The sequence below is a fragment of the Corvus moneduloides genome, chromosome 6 (assembly GCF_009650955.1).
Source record: "Corvus moneduloides isolate bCorMon1 chromosome 6, bCorMon1.pri, whole genome shotgun sequence".
NCBI lineage: Eukaryota > Metazoa > Chordata > Aves > Passeriformes > Corvidae > Corvus > Corvus moneduloides.
The window spans coordinates 39,938,439-39,950,498 of NC_045481.1; the positions used below are offsets into that span (position 1 = coordinate 39,938,439).

Here is a 12,060-nt window from a genome sequence, read left to right on the forward strand (position 1 = left end):
AGAGAGTGGAATATGGCTGGTAAAGTCAGGAAGACTGGAGTCAAAACAAGTAGTGAAAGGTGGAGGTGGGTGTGAAGAGGAAAAAGGTTTCTCCTAAAACATTCAGCATCAGGATTTCATCTACAGCTTCGTGTATTTCCTACTAATGCTGATAAATATAACAACTCATGTGAAAATGCTGATTATTTTCAGAGATTAATACACTGGCTCTTAGGTGTAGTTTGATTGTGTACTGATTGGTGGTGGCCTTTTAAATTAAAGGAAATGCCTTCCAAAAAGCACAGACCCAAAAGGGATGCAGTGTCAGTTCTGTAAGATGTAGCTGACAAAGCTGTGATTGTGTAAGACAAGGTGAGTGAACTTTCTGCACAAGCTGGAATCTTCCATTCTGCCTAAACAAACCCTATTTCTGATTCAATTGTTTCTCTCCATCCTTCGCCTCAAGTTGTATCTGAACTGAAATCCCTCCAGCCTCTCTTCTCAACAGCTGCAAATTAACTGCAGGGATCCCAGCACAGTCTGTAACAGGTGGCTCAGCGCCTCGTGCTGCAATTGGTGCGCTCAGGGCAAGGAATGCAGCACTGAATCCTGATGCTTGCAAATGCTCTCAGATTTACAATCATGTAGGAAGTGATGGGGTGAAACAGAGTATGCCAGATAACACAGGAAAAGGACATGGAGGAGAAACACAGCTGCCCTAAAAATGCTTGCAAGTCTCCAAGATGCAAGACAGCAGAAGGAAGGAATAATGTAATGGAATTTTAGGAGCTTTCAGAAATGTGGCAAAGTCATGGCCATTGTGGTACTTTCCTTCTGAGAGAGGCAATATTCGTGTCAGACTTGTGGCAGGTTTCTAAATGAATTATGCTTTGCCTACGCCAAATACTTTTTATTAATTTGAAATGAGTTGTAAAGATATCTTAGTTCTAAGACCAAAGCAGGTAGCCTTTGCTTATCACTAGTAAGTAATCCAGATCCATTCAGGGTTTCCCGGTGTAATACATCCAGGACCAGGAGCACTGGGGCTGCAGATACCTTGATGCAGACAGATTCAGCAAGCTTGGCTGTGTTCCTGGAAGGGGAAGGAGGCAGTGGCAAGTATGGGGCTCATGAGAGCGGCATCAGCTGGTGCCTCTCTAATCCCACACAGCAGCACGCACTTACGCTGCTCCTGCAGAGGAGCTGCTGTTATGCCCAAGGTATTGAGCCCTTGAAACACTCTGAAGCACAAGTGCATGGACAGCCAAGTGGCTACATGGCACCAGTTCTGTGAGGCTGGATATGCCTACTCCTCACTCCCAAGTGTTGCACGTATTTGCATTATCCAAGATCCTCAGCTTTTCCATATCTAAAGGGGACTTGACTGTCCAATGATACAATATGGAGGTACATCAACCAGAAAACCTTTTCCATTTCTACTCAAAGTAGCTCAGGACTTGACTGTCAAATGATACAAAATGGAGGTACATCAACCAGAAAACCTTTTCCATTTCTACTCAAAGTAGCTCATCTGCACAGAAGTAAAAATCCAAGGTGATACTGTACATGCAGAGCAAGTGGTATTGGGCCATGAAAATTTTTGTGGCTCACAGCTAAGAAACTGGAAAATAGTTCTCTCATCTCCCTCTTCATCTTCTCACACTTGGACCCAGAAAGAACCTCAAGTTTAAGACACAAATACAACACACAAGGACTCTTCTCAAACAGTTTAATAGCAAATAAACAAAGGAAGGTACCACACTTGGCATATACAAAATGACTTGTTGTCGGTGTGTCTGTGCAATTAAAACAGCTTTAAGTTGCCCTTTGGGACAAAAAGAAAAAAAAACACACACACAAAAGGAAGAAAATTCCTTTAACACATACTCGCTTGTTCCAAACTTGTAACAAATCTTTTCATTTTTAAATCCACTACACAAACTCTGTGATCAGATCAGAAAAGCAACACGCGCTCCTCTGCTTTTTAAACCATTAAAGTAAAATCTGTAATTCTCTACAGAGTACAACACAATTTCACACAAAGAGACATTTTGTTTTGCAAATCAAAACAAGAAAAAAAGGAACAGCTCAAACAAGATAAAGAAAAGCATTTCTACGACTGAACCACGACTTCGAGTTGATTAAATCCCGTTAACTGCAGAACAGACTCTACATTTGGTCATAGTGGCAATTTGTTTTCTCGTCACATTGTGAATCACTTTACATTGTTTTCTAGTAGAAAAGGCAAAAAACTGTACAAAACCCCTAGTGTTAAATACAATGTTTGTACCAATAAAAAAGCCCACAGGTTTGTCTCCAAAATGTAAATTTTCTTTTTAAATTATTCACAAAAAGCAGCCAAAAATCAGAAAGGCAGCTGCTGCTCCACTGTCTCAAATCCATTAAAACCACCACAGAACAATTAAAACAACCAAAGGAAGAAAAGGAAAGAAGAAAGGAAAGAAACACCCAACATTTGGCATTTTGGTTTTCTTCAGATATTTTTCCACAGGTTTCCCCAAGGTTCCTTACGGAACCAAGCGCACACGTACAGAAACGTACTGGCAGTTCCTCCATACACTGCAGGGTATCAGTGCCTCCCGGCACAGCCCTGTGCATTCAGACTGTGGGACTAACAGCAGCCAGCCCCCAACCCTACTTCCCAAATAAGCGAGTCTCTACCCTTTTTCATTCAGCCTCACGATTCACTCCCAGGTACATGTACCATATTCAAATTGCTCTGTTTTGTAAGCAGATTAAGGACTGTCTACACAAGTCTGGTCAATACCTATTGAGAATACAGTATCCTCAACCAACTCAGGAGTAGGATAGAAAACAATCTTTGCATCTTTACGTTATCCTGAACACTGGACAAAATTAGGATTTCTATCCAATCAAACTCTACTTGTTTTCTTAGCAAAAACCCTTCTCCTGGAATTCCATTTCACATTATTTCAACTGTTAAGATACCTACACTAGCTTGCTGCTGCTTCTGACTGAAACTTCATCACAGCACGCACTCTTCAGGTGCCTTCATCTAGAAGCTACTTCCCAGTTTCTACTTGTGCAGATGGTACGTAGGGCAGGGGAAGCCTGCTACCCAGAGAGCAGTAACCTGTTCTAGCTCATCCTGAAGCCAGAAAAACTGCTCAGCTCATTACCCAATTAAAAACTAAACAAAAACTAAAAAATCTCCGCAGAGATTCCCCAGCTAAGGCCCTTGAAAAGAGAGCTGGGGATGGTACCCTGTTCAGGTAACAGCTTCAGAGGCTGTTGTATTGTGCTTGTCATTTGGGAAAAGAGCCAGCAGTTGTTGGACCAGTGTTACAAATGTTTTCTCTGGGATATTTAAAAAACTTTAATTCATGAGCTAACCTAGATCCTTCCAGAATCCTGCCACCAAGCTCTGATTGATGGTATTAGATTGGAGCTGGACTTCACAGAAGTGTGCCCTGACTGGTACAAAATGCTTAGTGCTTGAAATGAGCCCTAGCTTCGGATAACTTTGGAAACAGAAATATTGTGAGTTCCCCCACCTTCCTGCTCCAAGCTATCCCCTTCCACCAAAACTTCCAGTAGGGGAACAGTGTAACCAAGCACCCTCAGAGCTTCTGACAGCACTGGAAATGGAGCAAGGTCCAGGTGCTCTGTCAGGCAGACAGTCTAAGTGCACAGGTAGATGCCCTCAGGGGGCTTCTGATCAGATATTTGTCATACCAAAACCACCAATTTAAAGGATACCTTTGAAACCCATTAAATTGCTCAGTTTTTGCACAAACTATAGAAAACAGAGAGGTGAAGGTGATATATACGAGGGTGTGAAGGAAACAGCAGGAAACATGCACAACATTTCTGGGCACTATCTTAGTTTGAAAGATTAAAACAAAAACATCACATTTTGCTGAGGAGATTGTAGTTACAAAAAAACCAAGCATGCCAGAGCTTAACAAAATACAACATCAACTTTGATCAAATTTTCACTGCAGACTGATAATCACACAGGGAAGCAGGGGAAAAAATAAAAATAATAATACTTTAAAAAAAAACCAGTAAATGCCAGGGCAAAAATGTAGCTACAATCAGAGGAAAATGTAGTTCAAGTGTTTTCTGTTGATGCCACTTCAAGTCACAAGTTTGAACTCATAAAAACACATGCTGTCTCCTCAAGCACAGAAACCAGATCAGCAAAATGTGACTAGGAAGTCTCCTGAAAGATTGAGTCACACCATATAATTGACTTTTTCTTCAAACTGTGGTTTTAAAACTAAGCACACAGAAAAAACTAAGCCTAGAAAGTGATTGGCTGTATGTTCACAGAAATACAAATACTCCACAAGGTATGCTAGCAAGGCTGCTCTGAAGACAAATTACAAAGAATCAGATTCACAAAATCAAGTGGTTATCTTATGAAGGTCTAGAAAAATAGAAATTCTTTTATATTCAAATGCAAGTTTAAATATTCCCCTTCAGCAGTCTTTCTAGCAAAACCAATTTGGCAGCACAAAAAAAAAAAAAAAGAAAAAAAAAAAGAAAAAAAAAAGAAAAGAAACATAATAAAAATACACATCAGCATCAAAGGTCAACACAAGGTCAAAGGTGAGAGTTCAAGCATCAGAGAAGCTGAAGAGACAAGGATTTGGACGATGTACTTGAACGCCACATCGACATGCTTTAGGCACAACGATGAACAAACGGCAGGAATCTAGAAAAAAAAACAAACCAGAAAGAGGGAGACCCACTGAGTTACACAGAGCAGTACATCCAAACACGGAGAGAGAGAACAAGAATGGGCACTGTACAATGAGATCTCCTGGGGAAGGGAGTTGACAGGGAAGGGCAGCACATGCCAACGATGGACAAGTAAAAGTCAAAGTACATGAAGGACACCAAGTAAACATCAAACTGCCAGAAACCAAATGGAAGCAGAGGCCTGGATTTCCCTCTCAGCACCCAGTGTGTGGAGCATTCCACAGCCTAGTGACACACTGGTTAGCATGCAGTCACCTTGCCCTGTGCCCAGTGTGTCCACTACCTCTGTTTAGAACAGAGTAAGCTCCCTCCCCAGGAGACCGATTCCAAAAAATATGACTCTAGGGCAGACATTTGCCCACAGAGACTGAGACCATGAGAGACAAGACAGAGGACACAAGGGATTCACAGGTGGTTTGACAGTTGAGACTTTTCTTGCATTCTAACATGGGAAGATCTTAGGCAGTAGTAGCCCAGCAAATTCACGTTCTTTCCTTTAGCTATAGTCCCTTCTCATTCCCTAGGAGCCCATGTAACTGGGGATGGGTGATTTGGAAAAGGGGAAAAAAAAAAAGATTATACAAGACAAAAAGCCCACACATCAGAGAAGAATTCCTTAAGACTTGACTGCAAGTTAAGACTTGTCCTAGCTGAGCACTTTTCATACCATTAGACCTGCACAGGGATTTTCCATTCCCAACCTTTTATGTAACAGCCCTCAGCTCCCTGGCTTCATGAGGAGGCGATTCTGGGCTCTGAGAAGCTCTACAGTCACTGTTGCCAGTTTGATGAGCAGAAAAAATGTGTTTCCTGAAATTTTCTTAAAGAGTTTATAAAAAAGTAATTCTTATATTAAGTGACATAAATACCTCTGTTCCCTCCCCTCAGCTTGTGAGCTGCAAGAGACAAGGAACATTTTGGGATGAGAGTGGGAGGCAGAGGAGAGAGGAAGCAGATTGTTTTCTTATTCTACCTCCCCGCACCCCCAACTCCCCTTTAGCTCCTGTTTGTGGCCTTAATCTTCAGCACATCTCAAAGCTTCTGGTTACAGACTAGAACAAGGTGAGATTTGCATATTATCTTACATAATTTGAGAATAGCAAGTGTTGCATTCTCCTTCCAAAGCAACAAGAAACACTTTGTCTACTAAATCAGCAACATTCCTCTTAGCAGAACTGCTGAGATTAAATTGCTTTTCATGCTTTCCAATAAAGGGAAAGGACTTTAGTACAGAGTTTAAACCAACTCCAGCAAACAGAGTACAATGCAACTCTTGCAGTTATTTCTATATTTCAAGAAATACTCTAGATAATTTGCAGGTAGGTGACAGATTTCACTCCTAAACCAGAAAGGCAAATTTATCATGAACTGAGGCATGAGAAACAACAAGAAGCATGAAATCAAGTGACATCTAAGCATGCACCACTGAAATCCTCTGTGTGATTTGTCTGGGGATTTTCTTGATATGGATTTTTCAAATATTTCACTCAGCTATGTTGAGGGCAAAGACTAAGTTACATCAAAGCCCTATGGAAAGACTGGCCTATAAGAACAGAACCGTGAGATGCTGGACAAGGTCTTAATGACTTGGAGAAAGTTATTCCAGTTTGTCCTCGTTTTATTCTCACAATAGTGATAATTCTGCCTTCTGTGTTTTATATTTTGTGGCAGGTAAGCTCAGGGCTATCAATCATCTTTAGGTTTAAATATCTCCAACAAGAAGCTTTCAAAGCATTTTACCTGTTCATAGTTGCACCCTTCATTTGCAATTTGCTTTATCCAAGTTGGTTTTAGGTATTTCCAAATAAAATAGGAACAGCTTCATTCTACTTGGTTGTTCTTCCCTAATCCATAGCCATTATCAGTTCAGTTAGATTCAGCTTGCATGATAGAATTATCACAATATGTGACTTTCAGTATTCAGGTGAAAAGCTTTTTCCTGACAGATACATTTGCCGGTGAGATTTTTCTGAGCTGGAATTTTTTAATAATGCCAGCTTTGTACTAAAAAAAAAGCTAAACTAAAAAGAGCTATCATGTTTTGGACTATTGATTATCTAGGGACTGAAGAAATCATGATTTCATTTACTATAGTACTGACACTAAGCAGTATCAGACTAAGTCCATAATTCTTTCACCTTATTACAGCAATAAAATCAAGTATCTCCTGAGAAAAAGAATCAATCTATTAAATAGACTGTTTCCACCTTGTAAACTAAAAATATATTAAGTATTTCCTGGTGGCACACATAATAAGGAATTCTATTTCATCAGAAGTCCTTTTAGCTTTTATTGTAGAAAATCATGTTCTTTGGTTTTAAGCATACAGCATACTTTGTCCATGTGGCTACTTCAGCCAACCTTCTGCAGTTTATTTGAACTCACCCAACTCCTATTGTATTATCTGGGAAGTAAAGCATTTGACACTGATTTGATTTGCACTTGAATGAGAGTATGATATGAACTAAAAATAAAATTTAAAAGCCCCAAGTCCCCAAAATCCCAGACTTTACTGCCAATAAGTGAGGAAGAAAACTGGCTTAAGACTGAAAGGCAAGAGCAGCCTAAATCCTCACAATCAGCGGCAGCCACCAAACAGACACAGAAATGTTGACTTTCTCTGATCAGTTTTGTTATTAGAAAAAAAATCTGCCCAAGTCACAAACTTGATACATTTATTAACTTTGGCAACATACACATTGATACATCGAGAAAGGGAAATCTGAAACAAATACACAAAAAGGGCAACATCTTCAGCTGGTGAAAACTGATGCAGCTCTACTGCATTCAGAGAGCTGAACTGCATTGATTCAAACCATCTGAGGATCACATCTTTTAAAATTTAACCTGCATAGATTAATCTTCTTTTTCTTTTTGGCAATACTTATAGTTATGCCAGTAAGGCACAAGAGCTAGCCCAAGTTAGGTGTCTTAAGGTGATTATGTCTGGGAGGAGTCACTGATCAAACTAAGCCACAGTGTAAACTGGTGAATCTCCTAAAATTAATAGAAGTCGCACCTATTTGCAACAATGCCAAGCTTGATCTGTAAGTTACAGTACTGAGGACACACTATAGGATGAAGAAGCTAAAATATCTAATTTGGGGCAACTGCAATGAATAGTAAAGAGGTCAGAGCATCAGGTTAAAAGAAAAACAGGACAAAGGTCTTGGATAGTACAGTGGGGTAGGGTGCAAAGAAGGTAAGAGTGACTGTAGAGACCCCAGAGCACAGTGCTCTCCTCCACTGGTTCACAGCATTCATCTTCCTCGTTTAGCAGTTGTTGGGCTGCAAACAGGCCACTGAAAATCAGTAGTTTCAATCATGCACATCATTGTGTGTATAAAACAATCACATTCAGGATTCTACAAAACCCTGGCCTTTTTTTCCAGTGAAATAATTTAGGTAATAAATATTCTCCACCCTGGAGCGGTATAAAACTTCTATAAAAATAGAAACAACATTCTTGGTTACAGCAGGTTGCACTTGGAGCAGTTGCTCCCAACTATGTTTTTTTATGTTTTTTTTTTTTTTTTCCTTTTTTTGAAAAGTATATAATTTATATATATATATATAAAAAATCCCATTATCACCCTGGAGGCCTTCACACTCCAACACTCTTTTCTCAGAAAACCAGGACACATCTTTCCTATGGTGCAGAATTCAAGTGTACATGGTTCACTTCAGTGTATGTTTACGTTTCTAGAGAGATTCAAATAATTAACATAGAAGGGTACCACATGCCAGCATAACTGGGAAATTTGGCAATCTGGCCTTCGAAACTTTGCCACCACAGAATTATTTAAATAATACTGACAGATTTACCTGTCTGCCATCAATACGGACAGACTGACATCAACTGTTTGATTTTCAATCTAAGAGTTGGAAAGGGCTCCCCTTGGATGTTACTTATCAGGCCTTGTAATTCTGAGGTTTGAGATCCCAGGGGGCCCAGTCCCTGGAAATGCCCAAAATTCCCAATAGATCACTGCAGACAAGTGGGGATTCTGACCAGAGATCTCAGGTTTGATGGGTTTAGTGCTCCTCCTGCTGGAGTAGAACACGAAGTCCTGACCCCACATCTGACCCACACACATCATTTAGCAGCTGGCTCCCAGACTGCAGTGTTAGCTGGTGCCCTGGGAAACAGCCTTACAACCCAGGAATACAAAGAAAACAAGGAAAAGGAGATATTATGAGGTAAATTGAACTTCTGTTAAACACACAGAAATTGTAAACTTCCTCTTGTGACAGAGGTGGATTTTGGTGGTTATAAAATGGAACTCTACACTGATTTCTTGAAACAGCTCAGGCCAGAGTGTCAAAAGTCCTTTGAGCCCCCTAAAACCAGTGAATATCAAAGGCCCTTAGCACTGCACTAGCAATTTCACTAGTGTGCAGAAGAAGTGTGTGTTCACTTAGGAGGTGTGTTCAATTTTTCTTCAATAGAAAAGATAACAGTACCAAAAGGCAGAAAAAGATTGAATGGCTCAATACTCTGGTTCCGCAGCTCCTGGTTTAGCCTGTTTTGCACTGGTACACACCACCTTAAAGGAAAACTGCAGTAGAAGGATACACCTAATTACTAGACCAAGTCACTGCACAAGTTTTGTTCAACAAAAAAACCCCAACAAAACAGGAAATTATAATTTCAATAAACAATCAGCACTTACATTATGCTTATGAAAAGGAATTCATAGCAATCTCTGCAAAAAAATGACATTATTCCACAGAAATGGGGAATGGGATCAACTGTTAAGAAGAAAAATAATCAAAAATTTCTGCAGGTTATCAGGGATCTAAAGTTTCTTGTTTCCAGACCCATATGTATTCATCCAGACTAAGCTGCCTCTACCCTTCCACAAAACCTAGATAAAGTACATAGGTTAAGTTTTCTTATATATGGAGAAATTCACTGCATCATTAATATTCCACTGTAGATAGAGTGTGAAATTTTCTGGGCAGAGACATTATCTAATAATTTTATAAAGTGCTGTGCACATTCACAGTGCTATATAAACACTAGTTTATACATAGCAAAAAAAATCTGCAGTTTTCCTTTGGCTTGTTAGTGTGTTCACCCTTTTAGCCCATCTCCCGCTTTAGAGATGATTTACTAAATTCCCACTGTTGGCATACAGTTAAGGAAATCTCAAAGAGTGGATGGGGCATGACAAAGGCTACATGGAGCCAGTTCTTTCCCACCCAGGACTCTGTTCTCCTTGCCCATCTTTGTTTTCATCAGCTGTTCTGTGTTATTTCTGCTTTCCCTTCTCCTCTCTACCCCAAGGCAGTGTGGTGTCAGTTTCTGCTGCTCCCTTTAACCTTCTCTCCCCACCCCAAGGAGCTGGCATTGGTCCTTCTCAACACACACTGGTTACAAACACAGCAAACTTCAAATAAGGGAGAAAAAAAAAAAACAAAACAAAAAACCTCAGTGATATGGCACCTAAACTCCAAAGTAAAACACTGGAAACAAAAGCACAAACTTGTCCTCCATTCGAAGCGGGATTCTCAGCAGAGGCTGCAGCAGAGTCTTCAAGGGAAGATGTGCCAGATAGAAGGCATGGATCAGCTTCCAGGACTGTAAAAACACAGCCTTAGGGCTTCGAATCACTAAGTGCGCTCCTCTCCAACTTACCAGAAGATCCTTCTCACTCCAGTCCCGGAGGGGAGGGTGCTCAGTATGGCTTGCTGTCGTTCTTGGAGCGCTTGAGCTGTACTTTCAGCCGCTTCATGCCGATCTGGAAGCCGTTCATTGACTGAATGGCAGCCTGTGCAGAGACAGGATTGTCGTAACTTACAAAACCTGAGGAAAGGAAAACACACAATTACCCCAAAATTGCCAAAGCTGCCCACAACAGCTACTCACAAGTGGAAATGCAAGCACTCACAAGGTCAGAGAGGCTTGCATGAAGTGTCATTTTCAGAAGCTCACAACTGTTTTAGACTCCTCATAATAACTTCTAGGGGCTCTCAAACAAAGCATTGATTTCTGACATATGGAACTTTGGATAGATATACACAGCTCAGGAAATTAAAATAACATTTTCTAGTCTATCAACAAAATAAGTACTGCTGTTTATTTTATAAGAACTCATACCTGGGAAAAAACCAAACCTGGAAAATGTTCATCCAGATCCAAAAGCTCATTAAACATACAAGACTGAAATCACCCTCATGACATTACGGGTGCAGATTTGTTTGGAGTGAAATAGCTTGTCAAGGAAGGGTAGCACTGGTACCTCTACTATGTGTAGGATGCTCTCAGATGAGAGGTTGCATATCATTCCTGGAAAAGATTATCCTGAAAACAAACTTCTCCAGGGTTTTGAAGGAACCTATTTTAAATAACTCCACTCAATGTCTGGAGTGAGAATAACTCCCACTCCTGTCAATGTCTACCTGTCCATAATATGCAGGTGTCATAGCTGAATGATCAGCATATTTTTGTATTCTCACAAAGCACCAGATTGTCTACATCTTTTGGCTCAAATAGGAAAAAATTCAGGATATTATGTAGACACAAAGCTATCAAAACCATAGAGAAAGGCTCACCTCTCCTATTCCATCACAATAAATCTCCATCTATAAAAAGTCATGAGAGCTTACAGCACCTCAAAAATGCAATACGGTACCCACAATAAATATATATGAATATATTAATAGAAATAATTCATAATCATAATGTACTAAGTAATATAGAGAGCAACACAAACTTATTGAAAAGACAGGAAGAGGAGGAACTATCTCAGGTTTACAGTCTGCAAACACAAATAGCAGTAATAGAACATTCTGAGTTAGAAGGAATCCACAAGGATCAAGGAATCCAGCTCCTAAGTGAGTGGCCCAAAAGGGGATCAAGCCTACAACCTTGGCATTATTAGCATCATGCTCTAACCAACTGATCTCAGGGAGAATTATCTAGGGCCAGAACACAACTATGAGGCACAACAGTATGAAATTGGGAAAAGCAAAAAGTCACATTGAAAATACAGTTTATTGCTGGAAGTGTTTGGTTTATTTAGTTTTTTAGGAATATATAGAGATTCACTACTTACTTAAAAGCTACACTAGACAATATACTGAAAAAGAGATTACTAAAAAAGCCACCTTTTTACAGCTAATGATTTACAGAATGATAAAATATTCTGAGTTGGAATGGATCCACAAAGATGACTGAAGTCCCCGCACAAGACATCCCGAGAATCACACTGTGTGTCTGAGAGCAGTTTCCAAACACTCCTTGAACTCTGTCAGGCTGGTGCTGTGACCACTTCCCTGGGGAGCCTGTTCCACTGCCCATTCACCCTGCAGGTGAAGAACCCTTTT

At 40.2% G+C, this 12,060-nt stretch overlaps 1 protein-coding gene across 14 annotated transcripts in view; it reads right to left on the reverse strand.

Annotated features, from left to right (window-relative positions):
* Positions 1-12,060, reverse strand: part of CELF1 (CUGBP Elav-like family member 1) — a 64,303-nt gene that overhangs the window by 100 nt on the left and 52,143 nt on the right. For 13 of the 14 annotated variants that reach the window (XM_032111129.1, XM_032111130.1, XM_032111125.1 and 10 more), the window contains 2 exons: positions 10,370-10,537; positions 1,693-4,681 (listed from right to left, as the gene is read on the reverse strand). In XM_032111129.1, the coding sequence (XP_031967020.1) occupies positions 10,410-10,537 (128 nt within the window). In that variant the 3' untranslated portion in view covers positions 1,693-4,681; positions 10,370-10,409. Of the gene's footprint in view, positions 1-1,692; positions 4,682-10,369; positions 10,538-12,060 lie in introns of those variants that run through there. The other variant, XM_032111117.1, reaches the window with a different exon arrangement.